Below are 20,932 nucleotides of genomic sequence, written 5' to 3' on the forward strand. Positions count from 1 at the left end.
TGCAAACATCCTCACAGTGACAGTTCTGACTTCCAGCAATGTTCACCACATTCACCATCTTAGTTTAGTGTGTTTGCATGCAGGCTAACTGGCACTGGACCCAAAGGTTTGAAGCTGTTGGGAGTGTCATCAGTTTTGCATGTATTTAGTCATAAACTAAAATATTGGACACATTTTGACTTGACGATGGCGATAGAGTGAAATTGTTTCATCTAATTGTTGTGAAAACATTAAGTTAAGACCTCAGTCATGAACATCACTAGAGGAAAAGTCAGAGTCCATAGGATACATCCTCCGAGGATCATGAATGTCTTCAAACTTTCTTGACAATGTCCAATAGTTGTTGAGATATATTAGTCTTGACTAAAGTAATGAACCAATAGACGCCGTCATCCTTCTCAATCTCCATCTGCTGATGAAGCTCATGTGATAAGATCAAGCACAAAGTGGACCTTGTGTTGGGATTGTGGTCTCAAAGATTAACTTATAACCAATAAGATGTTCAGTATATTCTGTGACTTAAAGCCTGATGAGCCTAGTGAGCACTGAAGATAAATGGAAGCTGATTAGAGGCTTTGATCCACTGCACATTACAGCACCATTGGTCTGTTTGCTTCACACAGTGGGCGAGTGTCCCCAGGTGTCTTCTCTGCACCATGCAGAAGTCGTTGCATGCATCATGATGAATGAATGCACATCAAAGTGAAGCTCTTGCAGCAAAGCGGTAACACACGAGGATCAGTCATTTAAAAACTAGTTTATTTCCACACCGACTGTGAAGGAAGGTAATCATGAACTTTCACAGAGCTGAACAGGTGGAGCGTCGTCTACTGCACCGGTCACATGTATCTGGAATGTTTTCATTCAGGGTCAATAACTTATGTAAAATATTCTTTACAGTAAAAGGATAGATTTACATATTAAAATACTGTACAGTATTCTGCACACAAACAAGGACTTTCAGCATAACAGTATTTGTTCTCTAGAAGCAGACATTTACATGTATGGAATTGATTGTTATGGTGGGTAACTGGTTCAATCAGCACAAGGGCCTCAGGAAAATACAAAAATAGAGAATACTGTATGTGAGACAACAATACTTAGAGGGTGAAGTGAAAATTCCGTGGCAGGGCGAAGGACCTCGAGGTGATCCAGGACCTACAAATGCTTCATGGAAAAAAGCTAAGAGACACTTCGCTAATAGACCTAAAACATCAAGATTCCTGCTCGTCTTCCATTTAAACAATTATAGAAAGTGTGTTTCATTTACATTTACCCAATCTTGACACGTGGAGGTGGCAGTTTTTTCAACAGTTTCAAAAGCGCTTTGAAGGTCTTCTGGCTGAGCTCTGAGTCACCCCAGAGTGTACCAGAAAAATGACACATTTCCCTCCCTCTTTAGGACACTTTGCACATAAGAAGAGGTTGACAGACACTCGTTGTATTTACAGTTTAATACAGTGCAACCTGAACCTTTGAATCGAGCTACGTTCATCTCCCCAGTGTCATTTATCTTCTTCTTTTACAGCTCTCTGCCATTATCTGTGGCAGGTGGGTGGAAGGTGGCTGCACGTTGAAGACTTTTACATTCATCAACTCGCGCTCTTCTCTCTTAAAAACACTGCGCTTGCTATAGGTCTCACAATGGATTGTGAAAGTCTGTCACGAAGGCGGAGCGAGACTTTGGAAGAATTTAAATGAAATTAAAAGGGTTTGTCACAGCAGCTATGATGGCAATTTGGTCGCGTCCTCTCTCATTTGTTGGTCGTTTGCTCGCTATTCTGAGGGTCCTCTAGCACTCGTGGTGGGTTTCTCATCCTGACCTCGTCGCGTTTGGGAGCGGACTCTTCTCACTCCCACGCTGTCCTTGGTGAGGTTTCCAGTCAAAGCAGCATCGTGGACCTGCTTCATGTTCTCCTGAACTTCGGCTTTGGCGTGCTTCAGCAGGTCAGCCTGACCCTGAGAGGAGCACAATGAGCAAGGAGAGATGAGGACGGGGGGAGAAGTGAAAGAGGGCAAAAACGATGAGCAACGAGCCATAGGCCAAAACATGCTCTAATGGTCTCCCCGAAGGCTGTTTGGGTTTTTGTGAGTGTATGAGTGTGTGTGGGTGTGTTGCTGACCTTAAGGATGGTGATGTTCCAGCTGAAACTCTCCAGCGCCCGACTGACCTTGCGACCTTTCAGCCCCTCCTTTGCCGCCATACTCTGCAGCTTCTCATGAAACTCCATGGCTAGAGCCGAAAACACACACACACACACACACACACACACACACACACACACACACACACACACACAAAACCAGCTGATTAGAGGACGGTGCTTTGTACTTTATTATAAAAGAATTCAAAGATCAACCTGTAAAGAGATGTACCTGCATGTTGGTAAAAAAGGCTCATTGGTCAGTTTGTCCAAACACAGATGACTAAATCATGTTCTTTCCCGTGCAGATGTAACCGAATAAACAAAATCCAAAATAGAAAGAATTTTTATGGGTAAGGGGGATGTTTTCAGCCATGGAAGCAACGTCTCTCTGGTGTCAGTAAATGTCTCATGTGGATGGATTGCCACAAAATTCATGAGTCTCAGAGGATAAATCCTATGAACCTTGATGACTTTTCCTCTTCTGCCACCAGTACTAGAGACATTGAGACTATGTTAGCATGCTAATGTCAGCATTTGGCTCAAAACACCACTGTGCAGCCTCACAGAGGCAGCAGGGTGGGTGTATATTTTTGTTTCTTATTATTTCAAAATTCATAAGCTCTGAAAATGGAATATCCCTACAATAGTTGTCACAGACAGGTTTGTTTTTCAGAGTGTCTCAGCTGAACAATCCCCCACAGACATGGCTCCAAAATGACAGTTTTTACATCGTCTTGTGCTAATTTGACTTGCTGTGATGGCTGGATGTGCCCACATGTAAGTTACTGTAATCACTTAAACACAGTGTATGCTAAGGAGTTAGCATGAGAGTACTGTAGCTGTAGTTGACCAGGGATGATTTCTTTCTGTGCACTCATCAGTCAGAGCTCAGAACACACTGGTCTTGTCCCCGTCTGGTACTGAGGCCCACACACTCCACGATATGACACACTATCACCACTGCACAATTCAGGATCTGACCAAATGTGAAATATGATCACAATCCTTCTGGTCCTGAGTTATGAAAAGACGTTTTGAAGAACATTATGCTGTCACGGTGAAGTTGACCTTTGACCTTTTGGATATAAAATGCCATCATGTCATCCTATGAGACATTTGAGTGACAGTTTGACATAATTCATGTATGAATTCTTGAGTTATGGTTAAAAATGTCTTTTGTGTGGTCACCTTGACCTTTGACCGCCAAATTCTAATCAGTTCAACCTCGAATCCAAGTGAACAATTTGTTCCAGGTTTCTGAGCTTCCATGAGAATGAGATGGTCGCAGGGCCATGACAAACTGTCCAACTAAAAGATCCATCTACATTAAGCCGTGGCTGTGACGAACAGGCTTTTGTATGCTTTGTCAAACAGAGTGAAGCTGAGCCACATTGCTATCTGCCAGTCTCCTGCAGGACTCCTGCTGTTACAGACTCTGATGATATAAATCTTTGGTGAAAGTTCAGTAAGGGACATCTTCTCTCTCACCCTTTGCCTTCATTTCTATATGGCTGAATTTCTGCCTTTTCTTCCATCACTTCTCCCATGCTGTCCCTTAATCAACTTCACAAAATCCTGACATCACCTTATCTGACCAATGATTTCTCAAAACAACTGGTCTGAGGGTTTCCAGGCTTTACTCCACCACCAGCATCTAAACACTGGGGATCCTGTCCTCTCTCCTGTCTTCATACAGGCCTTAATGACGATCCTTCACATCATGTGGTCTTATCGCCACAGTCTCTCTATGTTGCCACCTGATATAAACGTTGTTTTACTCTTCTAATTATCGTCTCCTCACTGAATTCAGACTGTAGCCACACTGGAAGACACTTAGAGAGTAAGTAAAAACCTGCGCAGTCTTCTAACTTTGCCATTTTAGCCGAACTATAAGCTTTAGACTTCACAGCGAAAAGAAGAAAGAAAGAATGAGCGATGAAAAATGCAAAGGAATGATGCAAAGTGGACGGACCATCAGAGAAACAGATGAAGGAAGATACAAAGGGAGAGAGAGAGAGCATCATAGAAGTCCGGCCGCCGGCTAGTTAGAGTATGTGCAATGAGTTGTGTTGTGTGTCTGGCTTGCACTGACCGCCCCGGGCCACTGTCCCACTGTTACCATGGAAACCCGGAAGTGGGTTAACATGAGGCACACATCACTGTGAGCCATCAACGAGAGCCCAGACGTTAAACATGCCAGGCTGTGGACCACACACACACTTTGAGAGGAGAGTAAACAGATTGGATGCGAGTATAATTTAGCAATTCTTCATGCATAATCCCTCCCTGTCGCTAAACGTCTGCAAGCGTGGACGCACACCTGCACACACATACGTTGTCCCTGCTCCACATTCACACACACCTACAGAAGTTGCCTGAATAATAACCTTTACCGCCCGGTTGCTAGGCAACTCGAAGCCTACGTGCCAATGTACTCTGTGTGTGTGTGTGCGCGCGCACGTGTGTCTATTTCCCTGTGAAACCAAGCGAAGCCAATGGAGGGAACGTTATTTCCAAGCCAATACATGTGTGTGTGCATACACAGACAAACACAACGCAGATACAGGGTCTCCACTCACGGGCCAAAATAACCTTCAGAGCCAGCCAAACAGGATGTAGCAGGAAGTGTGTCACCTTCACTTCCTTGTCCTCTATGTGAACTGTGAGGTCTCGTGTTGGTAAAGAGAAAACCTACAGATCCCACCTTCCACCCAATGGCATTAAGAAACAAGCGGGCATACATGTTAATGAGCATCTCATGAAGAATGAGATCTTCACATCTATTAAACAACAACAACAAAAAAAATCATAGAGTTCTCAGAGATGAGTGACAAATTGAAAGAAACGCCAACACAAAGTGTTTTTGTGAGGTGCTGGGCTTTCACAAGCCACCACAACAGCTTCAGTGCTCCTTGACAGAGAGTCCACGAGGGACTGTCTTTCAAAAGACATTCCCTTATTTGGTGTTTTGATGATGGGGGAGGTGTCTCATACATTGCTCCAACATGTCCCAAAGGTTCAGATGTGGTGGGTGTGAAGGTCAAAGCATATGATTCATTTAATTTTCTTACTCATCAAACCATTCAGTGACTCCTCGGAGTTGTACGTTTGAGAGAATTAAAAAACGGTGTAACCGTTACGTTTGTCCAGTAGAGAGCACTGACAAGTTCATCTTCAACCAAACAACTAATTTTTTTTACTTTTCAGTACATATATTGGACATGATATTTTAATTCCCTATTTTGAGGGACCAGTGTGTAAGATTTACTAGCATCTAGTGGTGAGGTTGCAGATTGCAACCAACTGAGTCGGTCCAGTCCCAGCCCATATTTTATTGATCATGTCCACCACGCAGAATATTAATGAATTGAGGCTGAGTGCGGTTACAACCACACCCATCAGTGATGTTGGGTGCGGCCACAGGAGAAACACTGGCCAAATACAACCAAACCTATCTGCATGGCTCTCTCCTAATAGAAGTAAGTGAGAACTGAGGTTCTTCCTTGATTTCTCCGGATGAACCAGCCCTTTAACACACCCTGATCCTAAAGTGGATTCTCTCTCTCTTCTCTCTTGGTGTTCTTGTCTTCCTCTCAGCATTGCCTCTAGCGATCCATTCATCTTCCCATGGTTTTCTCCATTTCATCTCTCTGCTCTGATGTGAGTTCCAGACATCCATCTCTGCCGCCAGCCGTCCCATGGCTCCCTCTGAGTGACCTGTTTATGCCTTCACATTGCCCGGCCCCTCCACCAAGACCGAGATGTGGACCCCCGCCTTGGGATCACCTGATCACCATCTTTCCTCTGTACACACAGGAAGAGCTTTGTTCACGAGATCAGGCCTTCGGGCTCTGCAGCAGCTGTTTATCAGATGAACCCACAGCACAGGGTTCAGCTATCACACTTTCAAATCCCACTCTATTTACTAATAATACTACAAGGGATCACATATCAAAAAAACATCTATGATAGAGCATAATATTGGTTTGGACAGAATCTCGGCGGCGGTTGGCCTCCAGTGCTGTCCGAGCCGCAAAACAAATGCACGTGTCACAAATTGCTTGATGAGCGAGTGGAGCCATGGCCCCAGAAAAGCTCAAATAAAGTTCAGTGGAGGATGGGAAGAGTTGTCTGGGAGCAAAGCGGAGCAGTCTGCAAATCCATAAACAACATTCATCTCCGTCAAACAGTCTCTCTTTCTCCACAGCGGCCCCCACTGAGCCATCATCTTCCACCCTAAATATCAATTAGCTTCAGGTTTATCTTCATTTCTCCTTCACGTCCTCTTTTCTATGCACGCTTCTCTCAATGGTGGTGCTGAAAGCTGACAGTTTCTCTTGCATTTCAACCCGCAAAAGTCTCATGAAATCCATAGATGCTTAAATATACTTCCCAAGTGTCATTTTTTGAAAACACATGATGTCTGTAACTGCAGTGTTTTTTTAATCCACCACCTAGAGAATCATATAAATAACGCCAATGTGTTCATTTTTGCTCCGAGTCACTGGCGAACGCTTCAAAATGTCAATCATAGCGTCTCCTGGGTGACAGCTGATGACTGAATTGGGGTTAGGAAGGGGATGTGAGTAAAGTGTGCGTGCTGGTGTGTTTGTGTAGTTTGTTTATTGCTATTATGACGACAGACTGGCTGACTAATATCTGATGACCCAAGGGGACAGGCTGAAGTAAACAAACCTCTGCCAACGACCACAGAAATGATATGAATAGGTCGCATATGTTGCCCTTCGCTTGAGAGACTGAAGGGCGATGACGGGAGCTGTGCCAACTTAAACCCTCTCCATCCAAAACACACAGATGAACGGGGCCAGTTAAAGACACATCGAACGTCATGCAACACTGTCAGGCATCAGAGAGGAAGAGGAGGAGAGGAAAAACAATGAGAAGAAAGAAAAGGGAAGAATGAGAGGAAAAGAATAGAGAGAAAGTGAGAGCAAAGGAAAGAGAAGGGAAGGAAAAGAGATACAAGAGGAGGAAATGGATGGAAAGGAAAATAAAGACAAGAGGAGAAGAGAGAATATAATTGGAAAGACAAGGGAAGGAAATGGAAAATGAGAGGGGGGGAAGGAAATGAACAAAAAGGGAAGGAAAGAGGATATAAGGAGAGAAAAGGAAAAATTAAAGAGAATGAGAGGAAAGGAAATAGGAAACAAGATGAAGAGAGGATCAAGGGGAGAGGAGAGTCTATGAGTATGAGTATGAGTATGAGTATGAGTATGAGTATGAGTATGAGTATGAGTATGAGTATGAGTATGAGTATGAGTATGAGGAAGGAAAAGGAAAGGGAAAGAAAATAAAATAAAAGAGGGGGAATGCAAGAGGAAAGGAAAGGAAAGGAAAGGAAAGGAAAGGAAAGGAAAGGAAAGGAAAGGAAAGGAAAGGAAAGGAAAGGAAAGGAAAGGAGTTAAATTAATGACAACAGCAGCCACTGCAGTGTGGATAACGGCACAGTTGAAGAACCTGTGTGGGAGTTTTCATGAGTGGACCAGGAACATGAGCATAGCCTGGTTTTTATTCATTACACACATATCAAAAAGCACACACTATATAACAGCATCTCATATACACACTAAGACAAGCAAACTAACTCTCTCTCTCTCTCTCTCTCTCTCTCTCTCTCACACACACACACACACACACACACGCCTACCCATTGTCTGTATATGCAGGATCCTGTCGTAGATTCCGCCGGAGAGCTCGATCACGGCTCTGCTTGCCTGGACCATCTGCAAACAGGGAAACATCTATCAGCCTGAAACACACACATCATGGAAGTGCAACATAAACCATTAACTAATTTCGCCATCTTGATTTTTCTCTGTAAATCACACTGTTAACCACATATACAGTATGTTTTATTGTTTGCTGTAAAAGACCACAAGTATAAATAAAAGGATGAGAACAGATTGGTTTAAATCACACGGAAAGTCAACATTTACAATCATATAAAAACACTATTTTATATACACACACACACACACACACACACACACACACACACACACACACACACACACACACACACACACACACACACACACTGTACACATGCATGCAAGTGAATGCACCCATAAAGACTAATGAGACAGCTCTTATAGTAATGACCACAAACACACACACACACACACACACACACACACACACACACACACACACACACACACACACACACACACACACACACACACACGTATGACATGAGTAACTTCTGCTTGATTAATTCTGCACCTATTCTCACAAACCCAGCTGAGACCTGACCCCTCCCGTCATTCGAAAATGCTGTTCGAATATGGGATTAACTACAGTACACTACTTTGACTAGATCCAATGCAATGACACAAACATACACACACACTCATCCCCATTTCCTGTCTCCTCTGCTTGCCTCTCATTGCAGCCGTCAGGACTGAGGTGTGGAATCCATTTACCAGAACAACATTCAAATCTATGCTAATGGTATTCAACTCTGATCACTTGGCTGGAAACGGAAGCAGCTAAACATACATACATACACAGGGGCACACACACACTCATCTAATTCAAGCAGTAATGCACAAAAAGCCAGTCACTGGTCAGTGCAGTTACATGCACAGCAGTGACAATTGTAGTTAAATTAAAGTGTCCTGATTTATACACCAAAATCAACATCATAACTCAATAAGGCCACAAATAGATCCGTTTCCGGTGTCTCCCTCATGCACAACAATGCACGTACAGTCACACACATCACATACAGTATGCTCACTGGACAGCATCTCTAAATTGGCAATTCATACTGACTGTCCGTCTTCCTACCCAAGAGACTCGCGGGGACAATCTAATATGAAACATGAAGAAGTGCACTTTGAGCAAATATCAATTTCAAAAGTATTGCAGCAGCCAGACAGATGGCAAAAAAGGGGTGTAATGTCATTTACCACAGCAACACTTAAACATAGCAAGACAGGCGACCACTCCAGAGAGTGCTGGACCGCAGCTGGAAAGAAACCACTTACGGCGGCCAACGACAGTACAACCAGACCCGCGGGGGGGAAACGCGATGCAGGAACTGATAGAAGAGGCTGAACGATGGAGACCAAAGGGAAATATGTTGAAAGTGAGAACTGAAGGAAAGCCTGTCGTTGCATCTTTGCAGCTATGACACCAGCCGAGCAGCTGAAACCGGCTCAAACAAGCAGATTCATCCCAGCCGTATTGACGAATCACTGAGTGGACTAACAGACCAATTGACCGCCCTGCCCCCTTTTTTTACTCTTTGTAGAACCACAGGGGAGTTTTTCTCCATGGCCGCATTTATTTTTAGACATCGTTACATAAATGAAGTCAGTTAAATAACTTTCTCCCCGGTCGATGAATGTCCGCAGTTTATTTGGGTGAAAACACACTGGATTCAGGCCAAGGTGAGGATGTCGCTGATGTGTTTACGAGCCTCGCTGCAGCCACAACAAATGGGAATGCTGTCTGCTACATAACAATGAGAGCTCACTCGGTGTTTGAGAACATATTGGCTAAAGAGGAAGCTTTCGTCTGAGGGGGGGGGGTTTCATTGTGAGGTCAAGCAGGCAGGAGATGAGAGGAGGTTGGCTGATTTGTGATCTTTGTTGCTTTTGTTCGGTCCTTCCTTCCTTTTAATGCCTTTCAGAGACGTGAGCCTGCATACTGATGGAACACCATAAGCACGGTAACCGTGAACTCTCTTCCTTCCTCACCATTTCATAGGTGGAGACGACTCGGCGAAGGACGTCGGGCAGGGGTCCTTGGGGCTCCAGGGTGGGGTAGTGGTCCCGGAGGTCGAACAGAAGTAAAGGCGCCCCATCTGATCCGGACACCCTGGAGCCCAGAGCTAGTACGCACTGCATGAGGTTAGCCACCACTGACACCCCGCACAGCTCCCTGAACACTGCTACTGAATTCTGTTGGGGAAAAAAAGGACATCTGTAAATTAAATCACCAACGCACAGAAAGTCTTTCACCATCTTTTCTTATTTCCTGGCCCTGATGGAAGAAACAGTGAGGACAATGATGCAAAAATCAAATGAACAAAATCTGTCAAATCTCTTCCCCACTGTCTCCCACACACACACACACACACACACACACACACACACACACACACACACACACACACACACACACACACGGGTAATCAAAAGCCACTCCTTCAGGAGAGGCATTTGTCTTTTCCTTTGACAACCGATTTGTCTCCTGCAGTAGCGCTGTTGTAGCAGATCAGGTCGAAATGGAAGAAATCAAGAAATGTGGATGCCGACAGTCTCACCACACTGACTGAGGACATAATTACTGTTCTGACACGAGCTCCCACAGCCCAAATAGCCGCCCTGCTCATAAAAGTTAGAGCAGCTTTTAACAATTGCAGAAAATTTGAGCCAGATTTTTCTGTCCTTCTTTTTGTTTCTTTGTACACAGTCGTCACTGTTAAATTTGACCATGACAAATGAGATATCCCTTTTGCTGCCCATTCACTTATAATGACCATGAATAAAGCAAATTATCTGGGGCTGCAATTTTAATATCATACATATATTTAACATCATTTTTTCATGAGTTCATCTCAGTTCGTCTTTTTCAATTTATTGATTCGTTTTAGTTTGAACAAATGTGTAAAAGAAACCTAATTTCCAACAGTCCAAAAACCAAAGATATTCAATTTAAACCAATTTAAAACATAGAAAAGCAGTACATGATCACATTTCAGAATCTGGAACCAGAACACGGGAGAAAAATGATTTCAATATAAAAAAATGATCAAAACTGTCATTGCTTAATTTTCTGTTGGTCAACTAATCAACTGGTTGACTGACTGATTGTTTTACAGTTATGACTGTGTAGTGTTCAAACTGTGCTGAATATTAATTGTGTCTTTGCCTGAATAGTTGTAAAACAGGACTGAATGAACTACTAATACAATGTGAATTATCAAACATAGTCCCAGTTAAAAATACTGTATCACTGGTCTTTGCTGTAGTGCCGACAGGCTAAAGCTAAACTCCTCCTCACCTGCATGTTTTCCCTCAGGTCAGTGGCTTCTCTCAGCAGAGGAGCAGCCATCTTGAAAACATCATCCACAGCCCGGACCCCCAAGTCCCTCAGAGCTGTGTAGTCCCTCCCCTTGCGGGCCTTCCTCACAGACAGTCCCCTTTTGTGAGGCTTTCCCCCTCCTCTCCGATTGGTGAGGGCCACATGGACAAACAGCTTGGCATGGGGAAGTTCCTCCCCTGTCAGAGACTGGAGGGGTACGTGTCGGTAACCTGGCTGAAGACACTCCAGAGGGATGGTATACTGACCTGAGGTAGCAGGGAGATGACATTTCATGTCCAAGCATTTCAAAGGAATACAAAAACCTGTGAGGTAACAACACTTTTTCAACAGTCAGACCCTGACACCAACCTATGAACTCGTCCCCTATGAAGTCGTCATCCAGCACCACAAAGCGAACCATGGCGAGCTCCGGCAGGTTGATCTGGAACTCAAAGCTCTCATCAAAGATGGGGTTGTCCCCATTCTGGGTCACCGTCCTGGTGCGGCGCTCTGTGCAGTCAGCTGGGATCCCGTGGATCTCGACATACACGTAGGGATCCACTACATCTCCCTTGGCCCCCGAGCCCCTTGGCTTGGGCAGGTTCTGGCCACTTATGACCTGGGATAAGGATCAATGTAAAGCCTATTCACTCATTGTTGGTTTTCAGAACATAGTCATGATTTAGAGGATCATTCCACTTTAATACAACTTCTGTCATTTTTATGTAGATTTGGCCATTATCTTTACCAGTTATGGTGACATGTGCTCACCCGAATAATTGCTGATAACTGCTGAGATCTGGGAACTGGATGCCTCTTCTAAATACACCTGGCTAACCTGGTGGTTTGTTTAGAGCCTGTAAGATCATCTGACTTATTTTAAGCCATTTTCCCAGATGTCATTAGCAAAAGGGGGCGATGCCAAAACTACAAATCAAGTAGCCCAAGTTCTAATAAACCGGATATTCTTTAAGTTTCTGAAGTTTGCTTCCATTGCAGGGGACACATTCTTGTGGTATATGCGTTATTCCATCATACCTTCACATGGAGCAGCTGTGGAGACACACCAGGCACCGTGTCTCTGGTGTCGGCACTGAAATAAGACACCTCCTGCCGCATGATTGCTGGCCGCAGGACATAACCACAGTTTCCATTCTGCCGGAACCAGGCCGTGTTCAGGTCCATCATCAGTCCTGCTGTCTGAAAATTCATTGACACGATCTGGCAACCGCACTTCCACAGATCCTGAGGGTTCATGTTGCTTGAGTCAATGCGCATGGGGCTGGGGTACACCCGTGACAGGAAATGCTTGTTGTGATTAACAAAGTCACCAGGGCTCTCGCTAGCAAGACGCAGAGCCAGAGATTCATGAAAGGAACACAGTTCCCACGATTTTTGGCTTTCGGATGATGTTTGGAAGTCAACGAAGCGGACTGAGCGGCAAAGAGTTACTAGGTCAGAGAGCTCCTTCAAGAGTTGGAAATGTTTGGGAGGAAGATGAAGAGGATTAGAGTGAGTGACAGCTGTGAAAGAGACGCTTTTCTGCACCATGTCCTTCTCATTTCCTCCAGGCGCTGCCCCTCCGCTGTTGGCTGCTTTCATTCTTTGACACATCTCTGCTCCTTCATCCTCCTCACTTACCTCTCCGTCCTCGCCATCAGACCCTGGCCCCAACTTTTTACCCTTCAGCAGAATTCGATGCCTCAGGGCATGGGGAGATGGTAGGTATGACTCCAATTCGTCTGGGGGATATGTGTATAACCACTCTCCCAGTATCCTCAGGAGATGTTGGCACATCACTTTCTGCTGTCGATGTGAACAGTGGTTCTCAATACACACAATTAATGGATACTCCGATGCAACGAATGCAAACTTTCCAATTGCTTCTAACACATAACGCAAGGCCAGCGGTGGTGAGAGTGTGTGTCCAGTACACACCACCGGCTCCTCGTCCGGGCCGTCCCAAACATCCACCTCCACACATCGACAACCCATCTTGAGAGCGCGGATGTAGCCAGAAATGTCGGACGGTCCTCGAAACTGGTCCTCAATGAGGTAGGTGTTGTGGGAGGAGCTGATGTAGTAGTGAGACAAAGGCTGGGACATGTCCTGGCACACGGAGTCATGCTCCCTGTCAAAGAGGTGGCACTCTGCTGAAGTGAGGTAGCTGGTGAAGCCATCCAGTGACAGATATCCCTGCTGCTGGCCCTCCTCTGATGGCTCGTGGGACTGGATGAGCTTCAGGCTGGTCTCCTCACTCACCTGGTGGACACAGTGAGACAGAGGGCTTGAGAGATGAAGGAGAAATTGGACAGGCGTGTAATGACATAAAACAGGAAGGCTGGGATTGCTTTTGTGAATGTAAGGCGGCGTGACTCATTCGTGTTACTCACCTGAGCCATGCCCTGCTCAGCCTCCAGGAACCTCATCAGGTCTTTGGTGTCCAGAAACTCCTTGTTGCTAGAGAACTGCACCAACAAAAAATAAATCTCCGGACGTGTGCAAAAGTCATGGAAGGCCTCAATGAACTCCTGCTTGGTGACTTGTTCATTTCTTCCTATTAGTCTTTTGTTTTCGCTGTGATCTTTGACTCCAGATCCATTGTCTAGACTAAGCCCACACATCCTCTCCCTCACTCTTTGAAGCTCTTTAAACCTGTGCTCCACCTTGCCGCTGCTCACCCCGGGGTTCACACTCTGTATCAGCTTAATGGCTGACTGCAAGCGGATCCCTTCACCGACGTCTCCCTGTCTATCCGAATCCGCAGCAGAGGAGAACAACTGCTCCAGCCAGACAACACGAAGGCTGTCCTGACTGCTGGCGAGCATGTCGAGGGCATGTTTGCCATACTGCATCAAATACCTGCAGGAGGACGAGAGACAAACGGACAGGGTTGATGCAACAGGACAGAATATTTTCCCTACAATACTGCACCACATTTTCATCTCAAGTATAATGCTAACATAAAACACAATAACTGCAGCAGTAGAACCAGTTTAAAGCAAAATCACATCTACTGTCACAGCCCTTCGTGACAAGTACGTCTCAAAGGAGTGCACAAACAAATCAGCCCACCAATGTCTCATTATCCCCACAATACAATCAATGCAGGAGAGCGAGCAAAGCCTGAGAGATATTCTGCTGTACTGACATCAAAGGCCTACCTAAATTAGATAGATTAGCCTGTTCCATGTGTCCAAACCTTAGTTCAACTGCAAATGAAATCGTTGTCCTCTTTTGTTCATCTCCATGTCAGTCAGAACACAAGTGAAGGTTTTATATCCACAAAACACACAGAAAGCTGGTGCACATGCACAAGCATCAGTGCTTTAAAAAAAACAAGTTCCAGTGGGTGAGTCTTGCTAAACCCTGTTTTAAGGCATATTTTTGACAAAGGTCATTTAGTAAAACTCTGCGTTTTTAACTGGACTTCCTGGATCTCATGCTTTACCTAAAAAAATGACTGTAGTGTCTTTCTGGTACATATTACAATTGACAGGTCTACAGTGTGAGACTGCTCCCACTTCCTTGTTGCGTCATACCTTAGGCCAGTCACCCAAATATTAGCCACTTCAGCAGAGTTGGCCACCAGGTCCAAACTGTCATACATCTCCCCATAGATGATGGAGAACGCACAGTCCTCTGAAATCTGCTCATAAACCCCGCTGGTGCGGAAGGTTTCTGTGTTACGACCTGTCCGTACCTACAATGTGAGACCATAAGAGAAGCAAGACCTTGCATCAGTTACGATAAAAGCAAATCAACTGTTGTCTTCCATATGGTTCAGGGTTGTAAAGGTTGTTCATAAAGGGTTGATTTAGATGGCTTTTTCTCTGACCACTGACCTCTCGTATGGAGGCCAGAGTAATCCGGGCTTTGTCTGACTCCTTCTTTGATGGCTCCCAGCATAAAGCCTGGAGGCCTGTGTCGAGCAGGTAGTAACGCTGGTAAACCCGTGAGTTGGTTCGGATCTTCCTCAGCTCACTCCCCTCAACCTGGAAGCAAGATGTGAAAGAACAAATTGAACAAACTCTGTTGAACATCTGACAGCCTCAACAGTCTGTGCACTAACACACCCTTCATGCATGCACTGCCTTTTAAATATTTCAGCTCAAGCTATGTAAAACTTATATTTAATGTAAGGGGTCACACTGTAGCTGACCCACCATGGAGTGGATACAGTCTGCAGCACTGCTGATCTTCTTCTCTGACAGGCTGCTGCTGAAGGACACTGTCTTCTTCCTCTCCCGACCAGCACGTGACCCATCCTGTGCAATAAGAAGAAAAACGAGTTGAAAGAGAGCGACAGACACACAATGACTCCACTGAAGAGTGCTCTTGCTCGGGCACGACAAACATTTTTTCCCATCCAGAATGGATCTCAAAGGATTAAAGAGCATATCAGCTTATATAACAATACATAAACACAGATTATTTAGTCTACCACATAAAGCCTCCTCCTCCCAATCTGTTATTGTTTTTCCTGATACTAAAAGCCTTTGCTCGCCCTTGCCCTTCACCATTATACCATTAATCATACCTGACTAGACAGAGGCAGCAGGCTGCAGCATTCTAATGCTGCCCCTCCACAACGACACTGGCAGAGCCAATCAGTTTATCTGGGCTCACCATCAAAGCTCATCCATCTGATTTATTGACTGATCAGATGTCACCCCCACAGAGAGCCTTACACGAACAGAAAAAAGACATATATGTGGGTGGAGTTATTCAATTATGGATATATTAGAGGTCTGATAAAATCAAATCAGACTTCATTTAAGCTAATTTAAGGCAGGATAAGCAGGACAACATCATTGGAGTTGATTAAGTCCTGAATAGAGTGATTGAAGATGCAAACACACACACTCAACATTCGACTGTCTTACTTACATACTGTATATATCACAAGCAGGGAGGCAAAATCTAACAGTTAAAAAAAACAGCATTTCATAAAAATAAGAGATGAGGGCTCTCTCCATCTAAACAGTACAAAAAACGGAGTTAGATGATGTCATGAAGCAGCGTGGGATCATGGGAGTTGTTGTCTTCATTGCTAAACAACAACCCAATGAAAATCTATTCCCTCAACCAAATATATAACATGGGTCTAATTGTTTTTAGACATTTTCAAGCAGAAATATTACATATCATGCCTGTAAGATCTAAATGTAATGCTACTATGCACACGAGTAAGATTTGGACATTCATTCTAAAATTTAGAAATATAGTGCACCAGGGCTGCAACTAACAATTATTTTACTATAGATGAATCTTTCTGGATTAATTGTTTGATGCAGAAAATGTCAGAAAATAGTGAAAAATTACCACCAGTTTAATAAAGCCCACAGTAATGTCTCAAAATGACAAACAAAACTCAAAGATATTCAGTTTACTCTAATGTAAGATAAGGACAAGCAGAAAGTCCTGATTGAAATTGACTTCAAGGATGAATCGATTATCAAAAGTTGCCAGTTATTTTTCTCTTTGACAAATAAATTAAGCATTTCAGCTCTAAATTCTAAGGACAGTTAAAATGTTATACTATTGTAATATCACAGTATAAAATATAGAAAACTACTCTCAGCACACATCTTTGCCAGAGGAAAATCAAATCCAGCAGCCTGTTGCTCTGTGACTTACAGATGCATAAAGCTCATATCTTTGGAGTATTAAGAAGTCCAATTGATCATCAGCAGGCTGCTCAACATTTTCATATTTACAATGAACATCTGTGAATCTTTATTAATCTCTAGTCATCAGAATATCTCTGATTTCATGCAAAAAAGAGTTCGTGTGAACCTCGAGAGCACTTGGATCTTTTGTGAGAGGCGAGAGGAGGGAACCCTTCATTGAAAGAAATCTGGGGGACATGAAAGGCAAAAAAGAGATAAGAGAAAGAAAGGGGGCGGAAGAAGACCTGAGCTGAGCTTTATCTAAAGAATATGAATGAACACGTGAAAGAGGGGAAGCATGATTCACAGAGGATGAAAAGGTTTCCCTCAGAGGGAATTGAGGATGCCTAACCATCACAAATCCTCACAGAATTGCCTCATTAAGATGGAGAAGTGTTTCCAATGGTGACAAGTTGTTTTTTTTTTTTTTTGAGCTGCTGTGGTGACGAAGGGAGGGAGGGAGGCTCTAAAAATACCCCCGCTGCCTTGGGGAGTGAAAGGGGGTGCGGACAGAGAGAGAGTAAGTCTGTCTTTCAAGACGGCCCCCACCTGGCCCCCCATTCCTGAAAAATACACGGAGAAAGCGAAATGAAGACAGACAATTTCAGCCACTCAAACCAGACATTATGTAGCACGCGATCCATTAACAAAATAAAACCCGTAATTCAGATCATTGATCTTGTGTTCTCATTACAAAACCTTCCGCCTTTGGGGTGCTTCTAAATTTAAACTCTGCCTCAAACAGGAAGACACGGCTCCAATCAGGCAGCCAATGAGTCTTTCTCTTAAAAAAATTTAAAAAATGTATATATTTATCTTGAAAAACAGCATTGCACTGGAAATGCTTCCTGAAAGCTCATGGGAAATTTCCCTGTGATGCAGAATGAGGTGCAGAGCCAAGACTTATTGACTTAACTCAGATCACCTCTACACAGAGGCATTCAGTAGCACCCTATCAGTCACACTCTCCCTTTCCTTTCATGCAGCGTGCTGGCGGGTACCACACATTAATCTATATCTCCCCCTCTGTGTTTGACACTGGTAATGGTCCCACTGTGGCTGTGTCGCAGTTACCCAGTTAGGGAACTCCACATAAATAACATGGTCTGTGCAGACAGTCGAGTACTACGTGGCTGCCAGCAAACACGTCACCTCTGATTAACAGACAAGCAATGGACAGAAATCATACTCATACGTTCCTTTAAAATCTAATAACCCTCACATGTCCTGACACACCGTGTTTGATGCAGGGGGAACACCAGGATTCTCCAGGTGGCCTGTTCAACAGTTGGGATTCAATTACCTCATGTGTGGAGGCTGTCCTGCATGTTCACCTCTGTTAGCCTGCAACATAAATAACTGACGGAGGCGGAGACCGAGTTCAAACACAACCGAACAACACTGACGTCACTGCAGACTCTGAATAAATGATCCTGACAAGATAAAACCAGAGGGCACAAATTAACTGGGGAGGAGATAAACACCTGAATAAAACACAAAAGGTAAATCAATTGACTTATCTAAAGAAGGCACACACTGTCTAACCAGATTAGAGAGCACACACAGACACACACTCCCAGCCAAACAAGTTCAGCCTCCGTCCCCTGATAAAATTCCATTTCACTTAATCTCTGTCTGAATGTACCGTACGTCTCCGTCACAAAGGCCCTGTGTTGTGTTTTCTCACAGAGAGAGCAAGACGAGTCAAAACCGCCACTGCGCTTCAAAACAGGAAGCCGCCTGTCAGCCCGTCACAGAGAGCTTCCTGTGGCTCCACAGAGAGCCGAGTGAAGCGACAGCACAGAGGAGAAAGCAAAAACAGAAGAAGAAATGGAAAGAAAGCGTTCCTGAGACAGAGAGAAATCCTTTTTTTATTATTATCAATACTCACCATGCAGAGAAAAAAATACATAGACACGTATAAATTACATCTTATCTCACATCAGAACTCTTGCTTCTGTCTTTGAAGTGCATACAGATACAAATAGCAGCATTGCAATTCATTTGAAGTCATGCTGTGTGAATGAATGTGAATGTTTGCATATTCACTTCACTTGCAGGTAGTGTACGACGGGTCAGAGGAGCATTTTTTGCTGAAAGCAGCTGCCTAATGCTGATCAGAGCCGTGAGAGTGAAGCGAAACAGTAAAGTTGGCAGCTGTAAATTTCAAACAATGAGCTTAAAGAAACTCTTCTTCTTATAGCTGAGGGGAGCCGCAGAGTCAGCTGATAATTCTGTGTTGGTAAGTCAGAGGGAGCGAGCCCTTTCACAGTTCACGGTCATGTGAAAATATTTATTATAGCATCTTCAATTAAGGTTGAAATAACTTCAAAAATGTCAAAACATTGTCAAAAAAAACGTTTTTAATCTGCCAATTCTTATTTGAAGGGAATGTATGAAAGATTACTGTGAATAAATAAGTAAAACTACACACTGCTATGAGATACTGATGATCCTCAGAGGACTTCTGGGCTGACTGAACTGTATGCAGAGGTGGACAGATGTGTGATGGATGAAGGGCGAGGGAAATGGGGGAGACAGAACAGATTAGATGCAGCTATCAAAGAAGGAAACAAGAGATGGAAGTGAGATGTCTCAGAAAGTTGAATATAAATGAACAAAACAGAAAAAAAGATGAGCAAGAGGAAGGATGAGACATAAATGAAGAAGCTCTTTGGCAGATTACTGCCTATCTTCATGTGCACAGCCACAGAGTCTCTGTACTTGGTATGTGCCTACAGGCACCAGCGTGGCCTTGTGCGTTCATTTGCCAGCTTACATGAATGCATGCTATGATGTATGAGAGCGTATGTTTATACAGATGCAACAAGCCTGTAACAGTAATTACAACATCTCCGAGTCAGCATGAATGAAGATGTAGGTCATTAGTGGGCGTCGTCTCTGTGCAGCTAATTAAGACAGATAGAAAATCAGAGAGATGGTTGTTAGGTGTGACAAAATGAAGAATAGAGGAGTGGAAATTGGGGGAGAGGCTGAATTGTCTTTCCTGTGGCCTTGTGTGTTGTGAAGGCGGCAGATGATGGATGATTAATGGCAGGGTTTTTTTGTTCCAGTGCCTCTCAACCTTGAGCACCACTAGGAGCAGGGTTAGGAGGTGATTTACTGCAAAAAAGGCCTCCAAGGGGAAAGTGAGGGACTCTCTAATCAAGATTTAATATTTAATGGAGAAGCCACCAGTGTGTGTGTGTGTGTGTGTGTGTGTGTGTGTGTGTGTGTGTGTGTGTGTGTGTGTATAGTTCTTATCATCACATTATACCATGGCTATAGAAAAAAAACTTGATTCTGATTGGCTGCCAGGTGTCCATTATGAGAACATTGTTCCAGTCAACGCTTTATCCACCCCTCTGAATCGCTGCACAAGATGTGGGCTAATACAGTGCAGGTAACCATGGCAACAATACTGATGCTTCATAACATGTGGCAGTGACACTAACCTAACTGTGTGTTCATCAGGCGACGCACAAACTTAAACAATGAATGCCAGCTTACACACAGCCTCTCTTTCCGTCTTTGGCGCTCTGTCCACACAACGGCAAGACTGAAAGTGAAAACATAGGATATTTGCCTCTCAAATTTAAGGATTTGCTGCTTTTCCCTTCTGTATATGAGATTAAAAAAAACATCTTAGGGTTGTTGTCTGTTGGTCAGATGAAGTGTGTTGTGCGGCTGTGTGTGTGTGTGACGTCTATAGAAGACAGGACATCAGGGTTAAATGAGGCACAGGAAGCGCAGCGTGGTCAGGTCATTCCGTCAGCCGCTCAGTGTATGGGATAATGCTCAACAGAAAATGTGGTGAGCGTTCACAGCAACTCAAGTGCTCAGTCTGACTATAAATCCCCGCCCTCGTGGCAAGTAGAGCAGCAGATGCTCTTTTACGCTTCAAACCTTTGAAGTTCCATGTGCACTCAGGCACACATACACACACAATCAAACGCACACGCCGCACAAAATGAAACAAGTAAAAGGTTGACTTGAAAAGGTCATCTTGTCAGAGAGCTAACCATGATCTCAGCTGACAAACGTCACCAATGTGTT

At 44.1% G+C, this 20,932-nt stretch overlaps 1 protein-coding gene across 1 annotated transcript in view; it reads right to left on the minus strand.

Moving 5' to 3' along the window:
• Positions 1 to 739: 739 nt before the first annotated feature.
• LOC139345928 (inactive phospholipase C-like protein 2) overlaps positions 740 to 20,932 on the minus strand; it is a 23,954-nt gene continuing 3,761 nt past the window's right edge. The window contains exons 2-12 of the mRNA XM_070984812.1: positions 15,371 to 15,472; positions 15,050 to 15,199; positions 14,747 to 14,907; positions 13,598 to 14,066; positions 12,243 to 13,466; positions 11,574 to 11,823; positions 11,184 to 11,470; positions 9,875 to 10,078; positions 7,816 to 7,891; positions 2,124 to 2,233; positions 740 to 1,959 (exon numbers count right to left, since the gene is read on the minus strand). Of these exons, the coding sequence (XP_070840913.1) occupies positions 1,777 to 1,959; positions 2,124 to 2,233; positions 7,816 to 7,891; positions 9,875 to 10,078; positions 11,184 to 11,470; positions 11,574 to 11,823; positions 12,243 to 13,466; positions 13,598 to 14,066; positions 14,747 to 14,907; positions 15,050 to 15,199; positions 15,371 to 15,472 (3,216 nt within the window). The 3' untranslated portion in view covers positions 740 to 1,776. The remainder of the gene's footprint in view (positions 1,960 to 2,123; positions 2,234 to 7,815; positions 7,892 to 9,874; positions 10,079 to 11,183; positions 11,471 to 11,573; positions 11,824 to 12,242; positions 13,467 to 13,597; positions 14,067 to 14,746; positions 14,908 to 15,049; positions 15,200 to 15,370; positions 15,473 to 20,932) is intronic.

Source organism: Chaetodon trifascialis, chromosome 17, assembly GCF_039877785.1.
Source record: "Chaetodon trifascialis isolate fChaTrf1 chromosome 17, fChaTrf1.hap1, whole genome shotgun sequence".
Taxonomy (NCBI): Eukaryota; Metazoa; Chordata; class Actinopteri; order Chaetodontiformes; family Chaetodontidae; genus Chaetodon; species Chaetodon trifascialis.